Below are 21,848 nucleotides of genomic sequence, written 5' to 3' on the forward strand. Positions count from 1 at the left end.
CCGCCGCCAGGTCGCGCCTGGAACCCAGATTAACTATGCTTTCCACCGCTCCTTCTCCAGCCCACGCCTCCTGCAGCCGCGAACTGCATTTCCCAGGGCCTCGGGGGGGTCCCGGGGCCCGAGCCCGCGGCACCCTGGGAGTGGTAGTCCATGCGGGCCGCCGGCCTAGCCAAGAACAATGGGAGGAGCCTGGGGCTAGGACCACACCTCCCGGAGACCCGGCAACCCGCTTTCCGGGTCCTGGCCGGGAACCCCGCAGTCTCGGCCCTAGCGCCCTGGCTGCCGGCAGAAGAAGCCAAGCCTCCGGACTACATTTCCCGGAGGCCCCCGCGGCTCTCCCCTCTGCGGCCGCGACGCGGGGTCTGTGCTCCCCAGGCGCGGTCCGAGGGCGCCGGCCGGCCGCGGACTCCCTCTCCCGTGGTGCCCTGCGCGTGGCCGGCCCGGCCCCCGGCCTCCGGCGGCCCCGCGGCGGCGCTGGTTGTTGTCGTGCGCCGCGGCCGCCCCGCCCCGCCCCCGCTCTCTCCCCTCCCCCCGGCCCTGCGCACGGGCCGCCCCTCCCCCCGCCTCCCCGGCCCCTCTCACGGTGCCAAGATGGCGGCGGCGGCGGGCGGCGGCAGTTGCCCCGGGCCTGGCTCCGCGCGGGGCCGCTTCCCGGGCCGGCCGCGGGGCGCCGGCGGGGGCGGGGGCCGCGGCGGACGGGGCAACGGGGCCGAAAGAGTGCGGGTAGCTCTGCGGCGCGGCAGTGGCGCGACGGGGCCGGGCGGAGCCGAGCCCGGGGAGGACACGGCCCTGCTCCGTTTGCTGGGGCTCCGCCGGGGCCTGCGCCGGCTCCGCCGCCTGTGGGCCGGCCCGCGAGTCCAGCGGGGCCGGGGCCGGGGTCGGGGCCGGGGCTGGGGCCCGAGTCGAGGCTGCGTGCCGGAGGAGGAGAGCAGTGACGGGGAATCCGACGAGGAGGTGAGGCGGTCGGAGGCGTCCCCGGCGCCGGGTGGGGCGGAGGCCGGGGCTTCCAGGGGTCTGGGTTGCCCCGGGGGCGGCGTGGGCAGGCGGGGTCCTTAGGGTTCCTTCGGAGAGACGGGGCACGGAGGGAGAGCGGCTGCATGCAGCTTCCGGGGGAAAGGGCCTCTGGAAGTGGGTAGAGAAGCCCCGGCTGCAGCTGGGCACTCGCGCCCGATGTCGGTCCCGCTGAAGTGTCTTGGGCCGATCCTTTTCGGCAGCTGGCAAAGCTAGGGCGGTGGAGGTTTGGGCAAGGAGGCAGTGGGGACTGCATGCCCAGCCAGTCGTGGTTGACAGCGGCAGCGTGGCCTTGGCAGACAGGTTGGAGCTGTCTGGGCTCTTACCTGTGGGCCGCCCCGCCGGGCCTCGCAACCTCCTGGTTTCTCCAGGGCCCCAGTTCCTCTTGGCATCTCGGGTGGAGTGGTGAAGGGCTTCCTCTTGGGGCTCGGGTTGAACAGGAGTGGGATGAAGGCCGGGACTGGGCACTCTAGCAGGTCAGAGCTCAGCTCAGGATTTCTCCCCCAGCCTTTCAGAACAGGCAGGAAGGTGTGGGTTGCGTTACCCTGGACGGTTAATAACAATTTGAGGGCTCGCAGTGGAGCCTGTACGAAAGCCATCTGATGCCCTCCCCGCCCCTCCACTTGCGGGTCCCTGTTCCCAACTTAATTCAGAAATAAATTGTGGCCGGAAAAGGTGTCAGTGGAGGTCCCACTTTGGTCTGAGTTGGACTCTGAAGGAATCTGAGTATGGAGCCTGCTGCCTTTCCTGAGGAGACCCTGTCGTCTTCTCTCCTGGGCCAGTGAACCATGGCTTTGGCTGTGCTGGTGTGGTCCGGCACTGGGGATCGGAGTTCGAAATACCTGGCGCCTCCATCCCTAGGGAGAGACCCTGTCTTCCACTACCCATGACCTTTGAGTCGTTTTCGTTCTTTTTAAATAGACAGGGGTATGCTAAGTGGGAACTGGGGATATTCCTCGATACCTCAGGTGGAACGAGGGCTTTGGCACTGACTGCTGTTTCTCCCCTCCACCCCTGGTCCCCTAAATCAGGAGTTTCAGGGTTTTCATTCAGATGAAGATGTGGCCCCCAGTTCCCTGCGCTCTGCGCTGCGATCCCAGCGAGGTGAGTGACGGGGGAACTCCACCTCTGTAGTGTCACAGGAATTAATCCTCGCCCTTCGTGTCAGCTCTTCCCTGTTCAACTAGCCTCTGTCAGTTGCCGAATGTGTTCTGTGTTCAGAGTCCAAGCTAGTCTGGGCAGCGGGGGAAACACACAAGCAAGACTTAGTCCCTGCCCTCCTGGAGCGCCTTCCTCTGTCTGCAGGGCTGGCTTGATCCATCTTCCCACAACTATTCTCCTTTTAGGTCGAGCGCCCCGAGGTCGGGGTCGCAAGCATAAGACGACCCCCCTTCCTCCTCCTCGCCTAGCAGATGTGGCTCCTACCCCCCCAAAGACCCCTGCCCGGAAACGGGGTGAGGAAGGCACAGAACGGATGGTGCAGGCACTGACTGAACTTCTCCGGCGGGCCCAGGCACCCCCAGCACCCCGGAACCGGTCATGTGAGCCCTCAACCCCCCGGCGGTCTCGGGGACGGCCCCCAGGACGGCCAGCAGGCCCCTGCAGGAGGAAGCAGCAAGCAGTAGTGGTGGCAGAAGCAGCTGTGACAATTCCCAAACCTGAGCCCCCACCTCCTATGGTTCCAGTGAAACACCAGACTGGCAGCTGGAAGTGCAAGGAGGGGCCCGGTCCAGGACCTGGAACCCCCAGGCGTGGAGGACAGTCAAGCCGCGGAGGCCGTGGAGGCAGGGGCCGCGGCCGAGGTGGTGGGCTCCCCTTTGTGATCAAGTTTGTTTCAAGGGCCAAAAAAGTAAAGATGGGACAATTGTCCTTGGGACTCGAATCAGGTCAGGGTCAAGGTCAACATGAGGAAAGTTGGCAGGATGCCCCCCAAAGAAGAGTTGGATCTGGACAGGGAGGGAGCCCTTGCTGGAAAAAGCAGGAACAGAAGCTGGATGACGAGGGAGAAGAGAAGAAAGAAAAAGAAAAAGATGAGGAGGAGGGAGAAGAGAAGGAAGAAAGAGCTGTAGCTGAGGAGATGATGCCAGCCACAGAAAAGGAAGAGGCAAAGCTGCCACCACCGCCTCTGACTCCTCCAGCCCCTTCACCTCCTCCACCCCTCCCACCCCCTTCGACATCTCCTCCACCCCCACTCTGCCCTCCACCACCACCCCCAGTGTCCCCACCACCTCTACCATCCACTCCACCACCTCCTGCCCAAGAGGAGCAGGAAGAATCCCCGCCTCCTGTGGTCCCAGCTACGTGCTCCAGGAAGAGGGGTCGGCCTCCCCTGACTCCCAGCCAGCGGGCGGAGCGGGAAGCTGCTCGGGCAGGGCCAGAGGGCACCTCTCCTCCCACTCCAACCCCCAGCACCGCCACGGGAGGCCCTCCGGAAGACAGTCCCACCGTGGCCCCCAAAAGCACCACCTTCCTGAAGAATATCCGGCAGTTTATTATGCCTGTGGTGAGTGCCCGCTCCTCCCGTGTCATCAAGACACCCCGGCGATTTATGGATGAAGACCCCCCCAAACCCCCAAAGGTGGAGGTCTCACCTGTCCTGCGACCTCCCATCACCACCTCCCCACCTGTTCCCCAGGAGCCAGCACCAGTCCCCTCTCCACCACGTGCCCCAACTCCTCCGTCTACCCCAGTCCCACTCCCTGAGAAGAGACGGTCCATCCTAAGGGAACCCACATTTCGCTGGACCTCACTGACCCGGGAGCTGCCCCCTCCTCCCCCAGCCCCTCCACCTCCCCCGGCCCCCTCCCCACCCCCTGCTCCTGCCACCTCCTCCCGGAGGCCCCTACTCCTTCGGGCCCCTCAGTTTACCCCAAGCGAAGCCCACCTGAAGATCTACGAATCGGTGCTTACTCCTCCTCCTCTTGGGGCTCCTGAAGCCCCTGAGCCAGAGCCTCCTCCTGCCGATGACTCTCCAGCTGAGCCTGAGCCTCGGGCAGTGGGCCGCACCAACCACCTCAGCCTGCCTCGATTCGCCCCTGTGGTCGCCACTCCTGTTAAGGCCGAGGTGTCGCCTTACGGGGCTCCAGCTCTGAGCAACGGGCCACAGACACAGGCTCAGCTACTGCAGCCCCTGCAGGCCTTGCAAACCCAGCTCCTGCCCCAGGCGCTACCGCCACCACAGCCACAGCTGCAGCCACCGCCATCACCACGGCAGATGCCTCCCCTGGAAAAAGCCCGGATTCCGGGCCTGGGTTCCTTGCCGCTGTCTGGGGTGGAGGAGAAGATGTTCAGCCTCCTCAAGAGAGCCAAAGTGCAGCTATTCAAGATCGACCAGCAGCAGCAGCAGAAGGTGGCAGCTTCCATGCCGGTGAGTGTGGTCCCTGGGCCCAGCAGCACACCCAGCCATCCAGCCTCCATTCTTTGCAGCCCCCTAACCTCCCGCCTCCCTGGACACTTTCCAGCATTGCGGGGAACCCTCAGATCTCGCCTTTCGTGATGCCTCACCTTCCTTTGTTCCTCCCCAGCCCTGGCCCTTCTCTGTGCTAGTTTCCTGTCCCTATCTTTCTTTTTTTTTTTTTTTTTGAGACCGAGTCTCACTTTGTCCAGGCTGGAGTGCAGTGGCGTGATCTCGGCTCATTGCAGCCTTCGCCTCCCGGGTTCAAGAGATTCTCCTGCCTCAGTCTCTCGAGTAGCTGGGACTACAGGTGCCCATCACCACGCCTGGCTAATTTTTGTATTTTTAGTAGAGACAGGGTTTCACCACATTGGCCAGGCTGGTCTTGAACTCCTGACCTCGTGATCTGCCCGTCTCGGCCTCCCAAAGTGCTGGGATTACAGGCATCAGCCACCACACCCAGCTCCCTGTCCCTGTCTTTCTTCACTGTCCAGCCCCTGACCCTGTTTATTCCCTGCCAGCTGAGCCCTGGAGGGCAGATGGAGGAGGTGGCCGGGGCTGTCAAGCAGATCTCCGACAGAGGCCCTGTCCGGTCTGAAGATGAGTCGGTGGAAGCTAAGAGAGAGCGGCCCTCAGTATGCATCGGGAGGAGGGCCCTGAAGAAGACTGGTGGGAGGAGCAGGGCTGCGGGAGCGCAAGCTGCCCACACACACTCCTATTTCTCCCCCAGGGTCCCGAGTCCCCTGTGCAAGGTCCCCGCATCAAACACGTGTGCCGTCATGCTGCTGTGGCCCTGGGTCAGGCCCGGGCCATGGTTCCCGAAGATGTCCCTCGCCTCAGTGCCCTCCCTCTCCGGGATCGGCAGGACCTCGCCACAGAGGGTAGGTGGGGAGACTGGACAGCCATGTCAGGTTTGGGGATGACCCCACACTTGGGTGACATGCACCAAGAGCCTAGGAGAGAGGGAGCCAAGTCAGGTGCTCAGGGGTTAGGTGGCAAGTGGGCTGGAGTGCTAGGTCCTAGAGCAACTTCGTTTGGGGGCACCAGGAACCAGGCACTGTGAGAAAGCAAGAGCCAGATTGTGGGAAAGCAGGGAAGTGAGGTAGAAGCCTCGTGGCTTTGTGGCTCCATCCCCTCCTCCCTGCCTGCTGCAATAGATACATCATCGGCGTCCGAGACTGAGAGTGTCCCGTCACGGTCCCGGCGGGGAAAGGTGGAGGCAGCAGGCCCTGGGGGAGAATCAGAGCCCACAGGGTCTGGAGGGACCCTGGCCCACACACCCCGGCGCTCACTGCCCTCCCATCACGGCAAGAAGATGCGGATGGCTCGATGTGGACACTGTCGGGGCTGCCTACGTGTGCAGGACTGTGGGTCATGTGTCAACTGCCTAGACAAGCCCAAGTTTGGGGGCCCCAACACCAAGAAGCAGTGCTGTGTGTGAGTAGCTGGGGCGTGGCCTCGTTCCCGTGGTTGTTGGTCCCCTAGGCGTCCTGTCTTGCTTCTCTTCTGCCTGGCCAGAGCAGTGGGGTTGGCATTCTTGTGGAGAGCTTCCTCTCTTCCCCCAGACCACCAGTCCCCTACCCTGGTGACGTGCTGCTCCCCTCCCCAGATACCGGAAGTGTGACAAAATAGAGGCTCGGAAGATGGAACGACTGGCTAAAAAAGGTGACGAGCTTTAAGGAGCATTTCTTCTCAAAACCATATTAGAGTTTGTGCTGTGGAGGGAGCTGTGTTTCTTTGCTCTCCTCCCTTGCAGCTCACCCTCTCTGTCTTCTCCGTTGTGTGCTTTCATAGCTCCCGCGTTCATTCCCTGCCCTGCTTCTTTCTGGCTTCTCTCCCAGCGTCCAGTGTCCCGTGTCCCTGGCTGAGCTCAAATCCTACTAAGTCCCCTGTTCCCGCAGGCCGGACGATAGTGAAGACGCTGTTGCCCTGGGATTCCGATGAATCTCCTGAGGCCTCCCCTGGTCCTCCAGGCCCACGCCGGGGGGCGGGAGCTGGGGGGCCCCGGGAGGAGGTGGTGGCCCCCCCAGGGCCCGAGGAGCAGGACTCCCTCCTGCAGCGCAAGTCAGCCCGGCGCTGCGTCAAACAGCGACCCTCCTATGATATCTTCGAGGATTCGGATGACTCGGAGCCCGGGGGCCCCCCTGCTCCTCGGCGTCGGACCCCCCGAGAAAATGGTGCGAACTGCTTAATGCTTTCCCTGTTGATCATGTATTTAGTCTTGTGTCTTTTGTGTAGGAGGGGCAAGGCACCCAGACCCAGGGCTCTGTCAGTCTGATAGAGAAGGTGGCTGAGGGCAGAGGAGGAGGCAGTTTTTAGGTGGATGTACAGAACTGGCCTATGAGGTTCTCAGTCAGCCTAATGAGTGAGACTTAAGGGTCATCCTAGGCCTGGTGCAGTGGCTCACACTTGTAATCCCAGCGCTTTTGGGAGGCCAAGGTGGGAGGATCACTTGAGCCCAGGAGTTCAAGACCAGCCTGGGCAACATAGTGGGACCCCATCCCTATAAAAGCAAAAGTTAGTTGTATATGGTGGCACGCATCTGTGGTCTCAGCTACTCAGGAGGCTGAGGCAGGAGGATCGTCTGAGCCTGGGAGTTCAAGGCTGCAGTGGGCTATGGGTCACGCTACTGCATTCCAGTCTGGGCAACAGAGCGAGACCCTGCCTCAAAAAACAAGAAAAAGAATCGTCTTGGCAGGTCTTGGTTAGTTAAAGAAGGCCCTGGGAATCCAGGTAACATTTGGGGTTGTAGAAGAAGAGGGGCGTGGAAGGGGAGTGACCTCACTGCTCATTGTGTCTTGCCTAGAGCTGCCACTGCCAGAACCTGAGGAGCAGAGCCGGCCCCGCAAACCCACCCTGCAGCCTGTGTTGCAGCTCAAGGCCCGAAGGCGCCTGGACAAGGTCAGCACGGCCCGCTCCGAGAGCCCCTTCCCTCCAGGAGCTACCTGGCAAGTCAGAGTGACAGACACACCAGAGTGTCGTGGTGTGTCCACACGAGAGGACAGGCCCTGAGGGATGAGGCGGGCCTTGCCTGTCTGGAAAGCAAAGGGGTCTGGATCAGGGTCTGGGTCCAGTAGGCTGGCGGAAGGGCGGTGAGGAGAGGAGTCTGCATCGCAGCCAGACTGGCAGCTCTGAACTCCCCTACCTTCCCTCCCCAGGATGCTTTGGCCCCTGGCCCCTTTGCTTCTTTTCCCAATGGCTGGACTGGAAAGCAGAAGTCTCCCGATGGTGTGCACCGCGTCCGTGTGGATTTTAAGGTATGGCATTGAGTGGGGCGAGTCACAGAGCCTCTGGTTGGAAGAACCTCAATGACTGTGTCATCGAGAAGCCAGGTGGGTCTGCCTTGTATGCCTGGTGGCCCTCTGATCCTTCTTCCTCTCTTCCCCCAGGAGGATTGTGATTTAGAGAACGTGTGGCTGATGGGGGGCCTGAGCGTGCTCACCTCTGTGCCAGGGGGCCCCCCGATGGTGTGCTTGCTGTGTGCCAGCAAAGGACTCCACGAGGTTAGATCTCCGCCTTTCTTCACAGACCCCCAGATCTCTGTCGGTCCCCATGGCCTGATTCCTTGGGCCCTCTCAGCTGGGTCTCATCCCTTGGCCCTCTGGCCTCATGCTGTGCCCATCATTCACTCCCCTACCCTGTCCCCAGCTGGTGTTCTGCCAAGTCTGCTGTGACCCATTCCATCCATTCTGCCTGGAGGAGGCCGAGCGGCCCCTGCCCCAGCATCACGACACCTGGTGCTGCCGTCGCTGCAAATTCTGCCATGTCTGTGGACGCAAAGGCCGTGGATCCAAGGTTTGGGCCCAAGGGCCGGCCAGGGTGGGTGGAGACCTGAAGGTGAGGGCCTCCCTGTGCCAGCAGGTTTCGCCATCTCTGTCTCCACATCCAACAGCACCTCCTGGAGTGTGAGCGCTGCCGCCATGCTTACCACCCGGCCTGTCTGGGGCCCAGCTATCCAACACGGGCCACACGCAAACGGCGCCACTGGGTGAGAGATGAGGTTCACCCCCTTGCTTTGTCTCTAATGACTATCACCACCACCCTCAAACTTGCTCTAGGCTGGGGCTCTCAGGAGGAGCAGGGGTTGGGGCTCCTCTTAAGAATTTGATTAGTAATATTTTTTCTTCAAAAATTTCACATAGGTCAGATTTATATTCAGAATTTGTATGGAGTGGTTTTAGGGGCTTATGAATCTCACGTTCCATGGGCTCAGAATCCCCTGCTGTAGCCTGATGTCCTCTCCTGCCCACCTCATGTTCGTCCTCCGTGTCTGTCCTGCGTGTTTTCTCCTCTTACCCATCCCTCCTTGCCTGCTTCCTGCATATCCCCAATTCCTCCTCACCCGTCTCCCGCTCATGTTGCTCCAGTCCAGTGCCTGGCTTTCCCCTAACATCGCCCTGCTCCCCCAGATCTGTTCAGCCTGTGTGCGCTGTAAGAGCTGTGGGGCAACTCCAGGCAAGAACTGGGACGTCGAGTGGTCTGGAGATTACAGCCTCTGCCCCAGGTGCACCCAGCTATATGAGAAAGGTGGGGACCGGGCAGGGGAACTGGATGCTGGGGGCCACGGGGGAATGGCCAGGCTCTTCTACAGGCTTCAGCACAGACCCTCTTTTCTCATGGCTTTCCACCTTCTAGTTATGGGACTATCTCTGCAACTCAGGGAACTCTTCCACAGGAGTCCATCCAGTATGTAAAACGGACACATAGCCCCTCTGAGGGTGGTGGGAGTGGAAGGCGTGGGACCCCACTATCTTGGTGTCTGAGGTACTTGCTGGAACCTCACGTCTCCACTGAGCAGTTTGGAAGACTTATTCAGGCAGCACATTAGCAAGGCCCCATGTTCTGCAGAGTCTGAAAAGAGGCCTCATCCTAAGGCCAAGCACAGTGGCTCAAGCCTGTAATCCTAACACTTTGGAAGGCCGAGGCAGGTGGATCACCTGAGGTGAGGAGTTCGAGATCAGCCTGGCCAACATGGTGTGAAACCCCATCTGTACTACAAATACAAAAATTAGCCAGGCATGATGGCGGACACCTGTAATCTCAGCTACTCGGGAGTCTGAGGCAGGAGAATCGCTTGAACCCAGGAGGCAGAGGTTGCAGTGAGCGGAGATCTTGCCACTGCACTCCAGCCTGGGTGACAGAGCAAGACTCTGTCTCAAAAAAAAAAAAAGCCTCATCCTCAAGGAGCTGTTAGAGACTGGTAGGGGCCCAAAACGGGCATAACGGAGGCAGCTAAGATACTGCTAATCCCTGAACAGAGACGCTTAGGGCTGAGTGGGAGCTCCAGCACCTCTGACTCCTTCTCCCCTTCCTCTAGGAAACTACTGCCCGATCTGCACACGCTGCTATGAAGACAACGACTATGAGAGCAAGATGATGCAGTGCGCTCAGTGTGATCACTGGGTGCATGCCAAGTGCGAGGGGCTCTCAGGTGAGTCAGTGGAGCACCCGGGCTGCAGCCTCAACCCTGTGGGGACACCTACCCCCACCACAGGCCCCAAGAGGACTGGTGGGCTAAGGGTCTTTGCTGGCCTAGGGGCTGCTGGGAGCCCTCACATCCTCTGAAACCACTTTTCCCTTTCCCACTTGGCTATCCTAGATGAAGACTACGAGATCCTTTCAGGACTGCCAGACTCGGTGCTGTACACCTGCGGACCATGTGCTGGGGCAGCGCAGCCTCGCTGGCGAGAGGCTCTCAGTGGGGCCCTCCAGGGGGGCCTGCGCCAGGTGCTCCAGGGCCTGCTGAGCTCCAAGGTGGCGGGCCCACTGCTGCTCTGCACCCAGGTCTGGAGGGCCCTGGAGGCAGGATGGGCCGGGGCCAGGCCCACCCCCAGCCCTGCTAACTTCCCCGCTTTGCAGTGTGGGCTGGATGGGAAGCAACTGCACCCAGGACCCTGCAGCCTGCAAGCTGTGAGTCAGCGCTTCGAGGATGGCCACTACAAGTCTGTGGTGAGTGGTACACCAGGAGGAGCAGGTGGGTGGCAGGAGGAGAGGGCTGGGGTTGCACAGAGGGGACTCAGTCTCTGACAAACCCCCTTACAGCACAGCTTCATGGAGGACATGGTGGGCATCCTCATGCGGCACTCGGAGGAGGGAGAGACCCCGGAGCGCCGGGCTGGAGGCCAGATGAAGGGGCTCCTGCTGAAGGTGGGCTCTTCCGGGGACGCTTGTGGGGTGGGGGAGTGGGACCTTCAGACCCTGCCCTTGCCAGCTCTCCTGGGGAAGCCGGCTCTTCTCATCCTGTTAACCCACTCCCCAGCTGCTAGAATCTGCGTTCGGCTGGTTCGACGCCCACGACCCCAAGTATTGGCGACGGAGTACCCGGCTGCCAAAGTGAGCAAGGCTGGGTAGCAGGAGGGAAGCCGGGGAGTGAGGGCAAGGCCAGGGCATGCAGGGGCCACACTGGGCTGAGAAGAGATGAGCAGACGTAGGGTCTGGAGCAGAGCTGGAGAGGAGGGTGGTAGAACCCGGGTGAGATTCCGTGGTGGTTCTAGACTAGCAAAGCTTTGTTTCTGCTTCGCGCAGGGCAATGCTGGGGACAAAGCAGTGAGCGAGTCAGATTGGGCTCTGCTTAAAGAGCTCATTGTGGAGCCAGGCAGGCACTGAAGACCCAGATGGTCAGGGCAGTGATGGAGAATACCAGGGGGCGGTGGGGGCCCGGAGGGGGTACCTGCTGGAGCCCTGGTGTCAGGGAAGGCTTCCTGAAAGAGATGACATCGGAGCAGAGCTGAGGAGGAAGAGTATTCCAGGCATAAGGAGCAGCATTTCATATGTCCAAGGTGGCACAAGAGGGCCTGGCTTATTTGGTGGACTGAGAGAAATTCCACATAGAGAGGGAGTAGCGGGTGTCATGGCGAGTTCAGGCTGGTTTGTGGATGGGCCCCCGTTCAGCTGCCCTTGTTGGGCACATCAGCTGCTAACCCTGCCTGTCCACAGCGGAGTCCTTCCCAATGCGGTGTTGCCCCCATCCCTGGATCATGTCTATGCGCAGTGGAGACAGCAGGAACCAGAGACCCCAGAATCAGGGCAGCCTCCAGGGGATCCGTCAGCAGGTACTGGGAAGTGGGGGGCCAGAAGCCAGGGCCCTGTGTTGGTGGCCTGGCTCTGGATGCTGATTCTTAGACCTCCCTTCACATTTCCTCTCCAGCATTCCAGGGCAAGGATCCGTCTGCCTTCTCACACCTGGAGGACCCCCGTCAGTGTGCACTCTGCCTCAAATACGGGGATGCAGACTCCAAGGTGAGGGCTGCTGTGTGACGTGCTAGGTTGTGGGGCCTGTTCCCTGGCCCCCCACGTCATGCCACTCCTCTCCTGCCCCAGGAGGCAGGGCGGCTCTTGTACATCGGGCAGAACGAGTGGACACACGTCAACTGTGCCATCTGGTCGGCGGAAGTCTTCGAGGAAAACGACGGCTCCCTCAAGAATGTGCATGCTGCTGTGGCCCGAGGGAGGCAGATGGTGAGGGCGTGGGCCCAGAGAGGTGGGCAGCCCTCTGGCTCTCGGGGAGGCCTCCTCCGGTGCAGACAGCTCTTACTTCACATTCCCTACCTGGCATCCTTTCACTGCCAGGCCGAGGTCTCTTGGTTGCCCTGGGACGTTGATGCTGATGGCAGCTTTTTCCTATGTGGGCCCTCTGGCCGTAATCTGGGCCTGAAGTGTGGGAGTCTAAAAGTGAGAAGAGTGCCCGTTGATTGAACCTGGGCTGCATGCTTTCCATGCTGGGTGGCGTTGAGCTCTCACTACATCCCCATGAGGTTAGAATTCCCCCACTCCTCAGAGTGGTGCCTGGGCCAGGTACAGAGAGACCTCAAGCACTCTCGGGCGTTGGGATGGTAGAGATTTCCACTGCGGGAGTATCTGTGAGAATGAAAATAACACAACCTCTGCCTGAAAACTGTGTGACAAAGACGATCACACTAATGCCATCAGCAAGCATTAGTTGTCATTCTCGCTTCAAAGAACGAGAGAGAGTGTGGTGTGCACCTGGGCCTGGATGCAGCTGGGGAGAGGCTGCACCTGGGCCTGGATGCGGCTGGGGAGAGGCTGTGCTTGGGGAGAGCCTTTGCCGTGCCAGGTGCCAGGCTAGACAAGGACCCATGCAGACTCAGTGACAGTGGTGCCTGGCGCCCAGCCCCAGCCCTGGCTTCTCCCCTGAGCCACCCTCCCCTACGCAGCGCTGCGAGCTCTGCCTGAAGCCTGGCGCCACGGTGGGCTGCTGCCTGTCCTCCTGCCTCAGCAACTTCCACTTCATGTGTGCCCGGGCCAGCTACTGCATCTTCCAGGACGACAAGAAAGTCTTCTGCCAGAAACACACTGATCTCCTGGATGGCAAGGTGGGCCAGAACTGTGGGGCACACAGCTCCTTCCCCACCTCTCTTCCTGTTCACTTAGGGACCCCCGTGGCCCCCAGGCCTGGCCCTACTGCCTCTCAGTGTCTCCTCATCTGTTTTCCCAGAGGCCTTTAGGCCAAGCCCCTGACTGCTCAGACTTCGCTTATAGAGTTATCTCTGGCATCCACCTTCCCCACCAATGCAGCCACCTCACTTTGCCACCCCCTCTTCCAGGAAATCGTGAACCCCGATGGTTTTGATGTTCTCCGCCGAGTCTATGTGGACTTCGAGGGCATCAACTTCAAGCGGAAGTTCTTGACGGGGCTTGAACCCGATGCCATCAATGTGCTCATTGGTAAGCTGCCTGCTCTCCACCCTGTCCTGCTGCCCTGTCCTGCCTGCCTCTCCTGACCTCCGCTTTGCACCACAGGCTCCATCCGCATTGACTCCCTGGGTACTCTGTCTGATCTCTCGGACTGCGAGGGACGGCTCTTCCCCATTGGCTACCAGTGAGCGGTCGGGGTGATCCGTGGGGCCAGGGGACTCCATAGCTGGATCCCATTTCCCAAGCATCCTAACCGTCTTGTCCCACACGCCAGGTGCTCCCGTCTGTACTGGAGCACAGTGGATGCTCGGAGGCGCTGCTGGTATCGGTGCCGAATTCTGGAGTATCGGCCATGGGGGCCGAGGGAAGAGCCAGCTCACCTGGAGGCTGCAGAGGAGAACCAGACCATTGTGCACAGCCCCGCCCCTTCCTCAGGTGTGGCTTTGGCTCTGTCTTCTTCCTGAATACCGCTCTCCCTAAACAAAACCTACAGATCTCTCTTCCCCGCTCCCTTTTGGAAAGTCCAGGAGGCTTGCTCTTGCTTCATTTGCTGTAATGGCAGCTCGCTTACTGGCGTGCCTTGTGTGCCAGGGGCTGTGCCCGGCTTTTCATGGGAAGTGAGGTGGGGAGAGCGGCACGCTGCCTACTTGAAGGGGGTACCAGCTTTTGGACGACTGCAGGGAGCAGAGCACTTAACAGCTCCCTAACCTGGGGCTCTGTGCTCATGTAGTGCTCTCCAGTGTTGCCATACTACACCTTGAAGGGGACAGTGGCTGAACACAGTAACATGGTAGGGAAGCTGGAATTGGAACTGGATCTGCCCAGCTCCCAAACCAGCCCCCTTACAGCCACTCTGGCGGTGGGATGTGGCTGAGAGCTGGATGGCACAGGGCAAAGAATGGGCTTGGACATGGGAGAGAGGTTGTTGTGGGCAGAGCAGGAGGCGGAAGAGATTTGGATGGTAGGAAGGGCTTTATTCCAGGTTGGAGCATGACAAGAATTGGACAGAGGAGGAGGGTACACCCATCCCGTCGGAAACCAGGGAGTTTTGGGTGGAGGAGGGAGATCAGTTTGCAGAGGTTGGGTGGAGCCAGATAATGGAGAGCTGCCGGGCCGGGGCAGGCGGGAGCATCTGATGTGGCAGGGATGCACCAGGCAGGTAAGAAAGTGGTAGGACAGGCCATGCTGGAGGGAGGGCATTTCCCCATGGCGTGCAAAGCCTGCAGCAGAGGCAAAGAGGAGATGGCAAGGAATGAGTGGGGAGAGGCCCTGAAGGCCCCGTGGCCCAGGTGTGTGCAAGTTTTGCTGACTCCACGGTGGGCTTGGCCTGGGTGGTCACTGGAAACTGGGGCCTGTTGTGACTGGGTCAGGGTCGGGGGCCTGGGAGGCATAGTGGCTCAGGACGAGGGCATGTGGGCAGGCTTTGGTGCAGAGCCCCTACCACCCCAGTGCCGTTTCTCACCTCTTCAGAGCCCCCAGGTGGTGAGGACCCCCCACTGGACACAGATGTTCTTGTCCCTGGAGCTCCTGAGCGCCACTCGCCCATTCAGAACCTGGACCCTCCACTGCGGCCAGATTCAGGCAGCGCCCCTCCAGCCCCCCGTTCTTTCTCGGGGGCTCGAATCAAAGTGCCCAACTACTCGCCATCCCGGAGGCCCTTGGGGGGTGTCTCCTTTGGCCCCCTGCCCTCCCCTGGTGAGCACCGGGCATGTGGGGGTTGGGGATGGAGCCGGGGAGGTGGGAGCTGCTGGTAACACCGACCCTCCCCCCACAGGAAGTCCATCTTCACTGACCCACCACATCCCCACAGTGGGAGACCCGGACTTCCCAGCTCCCCCCAGACGTTCCCGTCGTCCTAGCCCTTTGGCCCCCAGGCCGCCTGCATCACGGCGGGCCTCCCCTCCTCTAAAAACCTCCCCTCAGCTCAGGGTGCCCCCTCCTACCTCAGTCGTCACAGCCCTCACACCTACCTCAGGGGAGCTGGCTCCCCCTGGCCCGGCCCCATCTCCACCACCCCCTGAAGACCTGGGCCCAGACTTCGAGGACATGGAGGTGGTGTCAGGACTGAGTGCTGCTGACCTGGACTTCGCGGCCAGCCTGCTGGGGACTGAGCCCTTCCAGGAAGAGATTGTAGCCGCTGGGGCCATGGGGAGCAGCCACGGGGGCCCAGGGGACAGCTCCGAGGAGGAGTCCAGCCCCACCTCCCGCTACATCCACTTCCCTGTGACTGTGGTGTCCGCCCCTGGTCTGGCCCCCAGCGCCACCCCTGGAGCCCCCCGCATTGAACAGCTGGACGGCGTGGACGACGGCACTGACAGCGAGGCCGAGGCGGTGCAGCAGCCTCGGGGCCAGGGCACTCCTCCTTCGGGGCCAGGAGTAGTCCGGGCAGGGGTCCTTGGGGCTGCAGGGGACAGGGCCCGGCCTCCTGAGGACCTGCCATCAGAAATTGTGGATTTTGTGTTGAAGAACCTAGGGGGACCTGGGGATGGAGGTGCTGGCCCTAGAGAGGAGTCGCTTCCCCCAGCGCCTCCCCTGGCTAATGGCAGCCAGCCCCCCCAAGGCCTGTCCGTCAGCCCAGCTGACCCCACCCGCACATTTGCCTGGCTCCCAGGGGCCCCGGGGGTCCGGGTGTTAAGCCTTGGCCCTGCCCCTGAGCCCCCCAAACCCGCCACATCCAAAATCATCCTTGTCAACAAGCTGGGGCAAGTATTTGTGAAGATGGCTGGGGAGGGTGAGCCTGTTCCACCCCCAGTGAAGCAGCCACCTTTGCCCCCCACCATTTCCCCTACTGCTCCCACCTCCTGGACTCTGCCCCCAGGCCCCCTCCTCGGCGTGCTGCCTGTGGTCGGGGTGGTCCGCCCTGCCCCACCCCCGCCGCCCCCTCCCCTGACGCTGGTGCTCAGCAGTGGGCCAGCCAGCCCGCCCCGCCAGGCCATCCGCGTCAAGAGGGTGTCCACTTTCTCCGGCCGGTCCCTGCCAGCACCTCCCCCATACAAAGCCCCCCGGCTGGATGAAGATGGAGAGGCCTCAGAGGATACCCCCCAGGTTCCGGGGCTTGGCAGTGGCGGGTGAGTGCGGGTGCTGAGGCTGGTAGAGCAGGCAAGGGGGCGGATGGGTGGGAGATGCGGCTCATCCTTCTTGGGCTCGCCCTCCCAGGTTTAGCCGTGTGAGGATGAAAACCCCCACAGTGCGCGGGGTCCTTGACCTGGATCGGCCTGGGGAGCCCGCTGGGGAAGAAAGTCCTGGGTGAGTGGCCAGGCCCCTCTCCCTGGAGGGTCTGGGACCTCTGTCCTTCCCCTTCCTGACAGGTCTCTTCTCGCAGGCCTCTCCAGGAACGGTCCCCTTTGCTGCCACTTCCGGAAGTTGGTCCTCCCCAGGTCCCCGATGGTCCCCCAGATCTGCTGCTTGAGTCCCAGTGGCACCACTATTCAGGTAGGGACCGGCCTTGCCCTCTCCCTCCTTGCCTGTGCTTGGCTCAGCTGGGTGACTCACAGATGCAAAATCAGTCCTCTTTGAAAACCAGTATCTACTCCCGGGGGCCAAGCCTGAGGCTCGGTGCTAGAGTTAGAGATGACCTTGGGGAGCCTCTGGCCTTGTGGGAGAAACAGACATGGAAATGACATTTCGCCTCTTCGTGGGATCCTCTTAAGGGTCTTTGTCCAGCATGCCCAAGAGCCTGGGGGAGGGCCTCAGAGCCTAGCCTGCCAGGAGCTAAGAGTTAGCTTCCTAGAGTAGCCAAAGGTGAAGTTCTAGGATCATCCAGAGAGAATGCAGCCCAGCTAGCACCCAGATGAGGGTCAGGGACAGTGGGAAGATCAGAAGAGTGGTGTCCCAGAGGCCCAGGGAAGGGAGTCGTCACATCTCAGCTGCGACAGAGACTGCCGGGCCTGTGGAGTCTAGGGTTGGTGTCCAGTGAGAGCAGTTGGCACAGGGTGGGGTGTTGTGTCAGAGTCCAGAATTGAGACCATGGTTGAGGAAGGCAAAACAGCCCAGGCACTTGGCCAGAGTTCAGCTAAGGATCAGGAGCGGGAGGTGGGCTAGCAGCGTGGAGATGCTTGGTGTGAGGACCGAGACAGCGGAGCCATGGGTGGCGGGGAAGGGCAGGCTGGGATGGAAAAGGCAGTGGGAAGAGGCCTCGTGGCTGGTTTTGAACTGGTGACCTCTGAGGTAAAGGAGAGGAGGGGAAGCAGGTGTTTATGCAGAAACTGTAATACACGGGGTGGAGGCCCCTGGAGGAGGCTTGGCTGATGGACTCCTTGAAGCTGGCGGTGGAGTGGTGGAGTTTTCTGTTGGTCCCTGAGGGCAGTGGCTAGGGAAGTGGCTGCGGCCAGGTAAGCTGGTGGTTGAGCAGCCTGAGGCTGGGATTTTGTGGTGGCCCAATCCTGTCCAGATGTTTGGATTTTCTCATGACACAGAGCTCAGTTGCTGAGCGGGGAAGCAGAGTGACATGGATTGAGAGTGCTTAACTCAGAGGCTGCTTATGTCTCAGAGATGACATGAGAATATGGCAGTGGCCTTGGGAGGTCCCTGTCCTTAGGGATCAGACCACATTTTGGTGCGGGACACAGACACATTAGCAAGGGCAGGTTAGAGTGGGCACTGAGAAAGCGAGCAGTGAGAGCACCTGCCAGGGTTCCTGTGGTCAGTCCTGCCGTGTTCGGGAAACAGTGGAGGTGAGGGTTGGGGGACACGGGGAAGAAGTTGTCAGAGGTGGACTCTGGGGCACTGAGGCCTGGAGAGGACAGGAATAACACGGCAGGAGTGTTGCTTTAGAGTCTCCCTTGGGGCAGGGGAGGTGGGGCAGGGTGGCCTGGAGAGGTGACATCGGGAGAGTGTGGCCATGTGGGTTTTGCCTCTCCTAAAGCCTGTTCCACTCAAGCTTTTGTGCCCCCAACCCCCAGTGGTCAGTCCCCAGCCCACACCTGCTTGAGCAGCAACAGCGTTTGGTGTAGCGGATCCCTCCTGCCGTGAAGCATTGTCTTCCTGGCTTCCAAGGCTGCTCCTGCTCTCACCTCTGGTCTTGCCTCCTTGCCCACAGCTGTCAGTCTAGATGTGTCCTGGGGCCCTGGCCTTGACTTCTCTGTATGCTCACTCCCAAGGGCTCCCTTCCTGCTTGGTGGCTGTCCTCCCGTCTGTGTTCTGATTGTCTCCACATTGCTCTCTCCAGCCTAGACCCTGTCCCTGAACTGTGGCCTCCTCCATCCCGTCCTGCTGCCTGCCCACCACCTCCACCAGCAGGTTGCAGGGGGAGGTTTCTCAGAGGCTTCTCAAAGTCAGCGTGTCCCAAACTGAGCCCTCCACCCGCACGCCAAACCCATTCTTCTTTTGCCTTCGCTGTCTCAGTCCATGGAAGTTTTATCCTTCCAGGTGTTCAAGCCCAGCATTATCCCAACCCCCAGCCCCCTTCTTCACATCCACATCTACGTCAGCACGTCTGTCTGCCCTGTTTAATCTGTTAACCCTCGAGAAATCCCCTAAATAGCTCATAACATACAGTGTACTTGGCTCTGTGCATTTGAGCCTATATAATAATATATTTGTAGCTGGGCACAGTGGCTCACGCCTGTAATCCCAGCACTTCGGGAGGCTGAGGCAGGCGGATCACCTGAGGTCAGCCTGGCCATCATGGTGAAACCCCATCTGTACTGAAAATACAAATTAGCCAGGCATGGTGGTGGGCGCCTTTAATCTCAGCTACTCGGGAGACTGAGGCAGGAGAATTGCTTGAATCTGAGAGGCAGAGGTTGCAGTGAGCCGAGATCGCGCCATTGCATTCCAGCCTGGGCGACAGAACGAGACTCTGTCTCACAAAATGATAATTTTATATTTGTAACAGTTACAGAAATTTGCTGCATCTAAAAAAAATAGATGTGCAAAATACAATTCTCTGGTATTTTAAATTTTGTGTGAGAAACAGAATAATGACAGGTAGATGGGATGTATGGTATACTGGGTTTGAGTGAGCCATAGGTGTGTCCTGCAGAGCCAAAAGGCCCCAAGCCTCTGTGGAATGCTCTTGTACCCGAGAAGTCCTGCAGAAGAGGAGCCGCAGGCTCCTTAGGGGAAGAAATGTCCATTCTGCAGGGCTCACTGGGTAACTGGAGCAGAAGGAGGGCCATTAGACCCTAGTATCTGTGTCTGCGCCTAGGGGTGGAGAGAGTGGTGTCTGCTGGGAGCACAGCGGGGCTCAGGGGCTTTTGAGTCCAGGAAGGGTGATCTTCACTCCAACCTGCTTCTTGGGACCAGGTGAGGCTTCGAGCTCTGAGGAAGAGCCTCCATCCCCAGATGATAAAGAGAACCAGGCCCCGAAACGGACTGGCCCACATCTGCGCTTCGAGATCAGCAGTGAGGATGGGTTCAGCGTGGAGGCAGAGAGCTTGGAGGGTGAGTGGGGGTGGTGCAGTGGCAGGAGGGAGAGTGTCCGTAAAACACCATCCTGACTCAGCTCTGGCTCTGCTGTCTCCCCAGGGGCATGGAGAACTCTGATCGAGAAAGTGCAAGAGGCCCGAGGGCATGCCCGACTCAGACATCTCTCCTTTAGTGGTAAGGGGTGGGCCCCACAGGGGGCGGGGAGCTGGATGTCTCCCCGAGGGCACCATGGGCCCTGCACATGACAGGTGTGTCCTCAACATCTCTCCTCAGGAATGAGTGGGGCAAGACTCCTGGGCATCCACCATGATGCTGTCATCTTCCTGGCCGAGCAGCTCCCTGGAGCCCAGCGTTGCCAGCACTATAAGTTCCGTTACCACCAGCAGGGAGAGGGCCAGGAAGAGCCGCCCCTGAATCCCCACGGGGCTGCTCGGGCAGAGGTCTATCTCCGGTGAGAGGTCTGGGGTGTGATGCCTGGGTCAGGGCGCCCCTATGAGAGCTCTTGAGGGTGGGAGTTAACTGTAGAGATTGAAAACTGAGGCCTGGGGAGGAGACACTAGGTCACTTCAAGAGTTATTTCTAGAGTTAGCCAGGCTCGGTGGCTCACGCCTGTAATCCCGCCACTTTGGGAGGCCGAGGCAGGAGGATCGCATGAGCCCAGGAGTTCGAGACCAGCGTGGGCAACATGGCAAAACCCCCTCTCTAAAATAAAAATTTTAAAGAGTTCTTTCTAGAGCTGACATCAGAAGAATGAACCCCACCCATTTCCCTGTTAGCTCTGTCTTCAATAGTATATTCCTCCTTCCCCTGCTGCCACCTGCAGGAAGTGCACCTTTGACATGTTCAACTTCCTGGCCTCCCAGCACCGAGTGCTCCCTGAGGGGGCCACCTGTGATGAGGAGGAGGATGAGGTGCAGCTCAGGTCAACCAGGTATGGAGTGTGAGCTGGGGGGCAGGTGGTGGTCTGGAAGGGTCTTAGTGAGCAGGGGTGAGAGAGGTCATTCTGAGCACCAGCCTGGGTGACACTGCTGTCCCTCACCAGACGTGCCACCAGCCTGGAGCTGCCCATGGCCATGCGCTTTCGTCACCTTAAGAAGACGTCCAAAGAAGCTGTGGGTGTCTACAGGTGAGTGGGGTTGGGGGGGAGGATGCCCCTTGGGTGGACGGACAGGTGCACTGGGTAGGGGGTACTGTCTGGTTTCTGTCCCCCTCCCCCCTGAGTTCCCTGTTCGTCCTGCCCTGCAGATCAGCCATCCACGGGCGAGGCCTGTTCTGTAAGCGCAACATTGACGCGGGGGAGATGGTCATCGAGTACTCTGGCATCGTCATCCGCTCGGTGCTGACTGACAAGCGGGAGAAGTTCTACGATGGGAAGGTGGGCTCCCAGTGGCTGTGGGAAGACAGTGGGTGAAGCGAGCCTGTCCACGGGGACAGAGCACCTGATCTCCCCACCTCATCCCTGCAGGGCATCGGGTGCTATATGTTCCGCATGGATGACTTTGATGTAGTGGACGCCACAATGCATGGCAATGCCGCCCGCTTCATCAACCACTCCTGTGAGCCCAACTGCTTCTCTCGGGTCATCCACGTGGAAGGCCAGAAACACATTGTTATCTTCGCCCTGCGCCGCATCCTGCGTGGTGAGGAGCTCACCTACGACTACAAGTTCCCCATCGAGGATGCCAGCAACAAGCTGCCCTGCAACTGTGGCGCCAAGCGCTGCCGTCGGTTCCTTAACTGAGGCCGTGGCCACCCACCACGACCCCTCACACCTCCTGCTGCCGTCGCTGCCATCTTGCCCCTAGCCTGGGGGCTCCCTAGCCCCTCCCAGAGCATCTCACCCCCACCCTCATGTTCAGGGTGGATGTGGGCATGCAGGCATCAAGGGCCCTGCCTCCACCCCTCCAGCCCACCCAGCAATCGCCCTCTTTCTGCCCTGGGGGCCCAGGATGTAGATATTGTACAAAGGTTTCTAAATCCCTTCTTTTCTATGCACTTTTTTATTTAAGAGGTGGGGTCCCAGGTGGGAACCCCCCCACAATAAAGTCTGTCAATGTTTGGAGAGGTGGTATTCCCATTTGTAGGCTATGGGGGCAGGTAGGAACCCCACTTCTACACACCGACCCATCATGACCCAAGGAAGTTCATCAGCCTCATCAGGTAGGTGAGGCCATCATTCAGAATTAGAAGTCAGTCGTGGGGTCTGTTAGGGCTTCAGAACAACACAACACAGCAAATGTCTGTAGCAGGGTTGTTTCCCAGAGGGGATTCTGGTGGCCCAGAGGCACCTGGGGTCAGCCCTCCCACATGTGGCCCTGTGTGTATGTTGGAATAGGCCCTTCTAGGGCGAAGAGCAGTGAGGATATCTGTTGGGTCTTTGCCCAATTAGGATTGTACTTCAAGAAGTACTTCAGTGCTA

At 60.1% G+C, this 21,848-nt stretch overlaps 1 protein-coding gene across 1 annotated transcript; it reads left to right on the top strand.

Moving 5' to 3' along the window:
* The first annotated feature begins 574 nt into the window (after positions 1-574).
* KMT2B (lysine methyltransferase 2B) lies at positions 575-21,491 on the top strand. Its single transcript, XM_055236604.1, has 37 exons — positions 575-954; positions 2,043-2,115; positions 2,358-4,378; positions 4,927-5,040; positions 5,136-5,286; positions 5,563-5,842; positions 6,015-6,070; positions 6,307-6,582; positions 7,212-7,306; positions 7,564-7,662; positions 7,795-7,908; positions 8,054-8,200; positions 8,298-8,393; positions 8,815-8,932; positions 9,723-9,836; positions 10,005-10,189; positions 10,265-10,354; positions 10,448-10,552; positions 10,665-10,738; positions 11,342-11,457; positions 11,553-11,644; positions 11,726-11,863; positions 12,580-12,738; positions 12,970-13,090; positions 13,166-13,244; positions 13,335-13,495; positions 14,531-14,755; positions 14,835-16,128; positions 16,217-16,306; positions 16,383-16,492; positions 19,307-19,444; positions 19,529-19,603; positions 19,703-19,880; positions 20,253-20,360; positions 20,472-20,555; positions 20,675-20,804; positions 20,895-21,491. Exons 1-37 carry the CDS (start codon positions 592-594, stop codon positions 21,168-21,170), a joined length of 8,145 nt encoding a protein of 2,714 aa, XP_055092579.1. The 5' UTR covers positions 575-591; the 3' UTR covers positions 21,171-21,491.
* The last annotated feature ends 357 nt before the right edge of the window (positions 21,492-21,848 follow it).

The sequence above is a fragment of the Symphalangus syndactylus genome, chromosome 13, assembly GCF_028878055.3.
Source record: "Symphalangus syndactylus isolate Jambi chromosome 13, NHGRI_mSymSyn1-v2.1_pri, whole genome shotgun sequence".
Lineage (NCBI taxonomy): Eukaryota > Metazoa > Chordata > Mammalia > Primates > Hylobatidae > Symphalangus > Symphalangus syndactylus.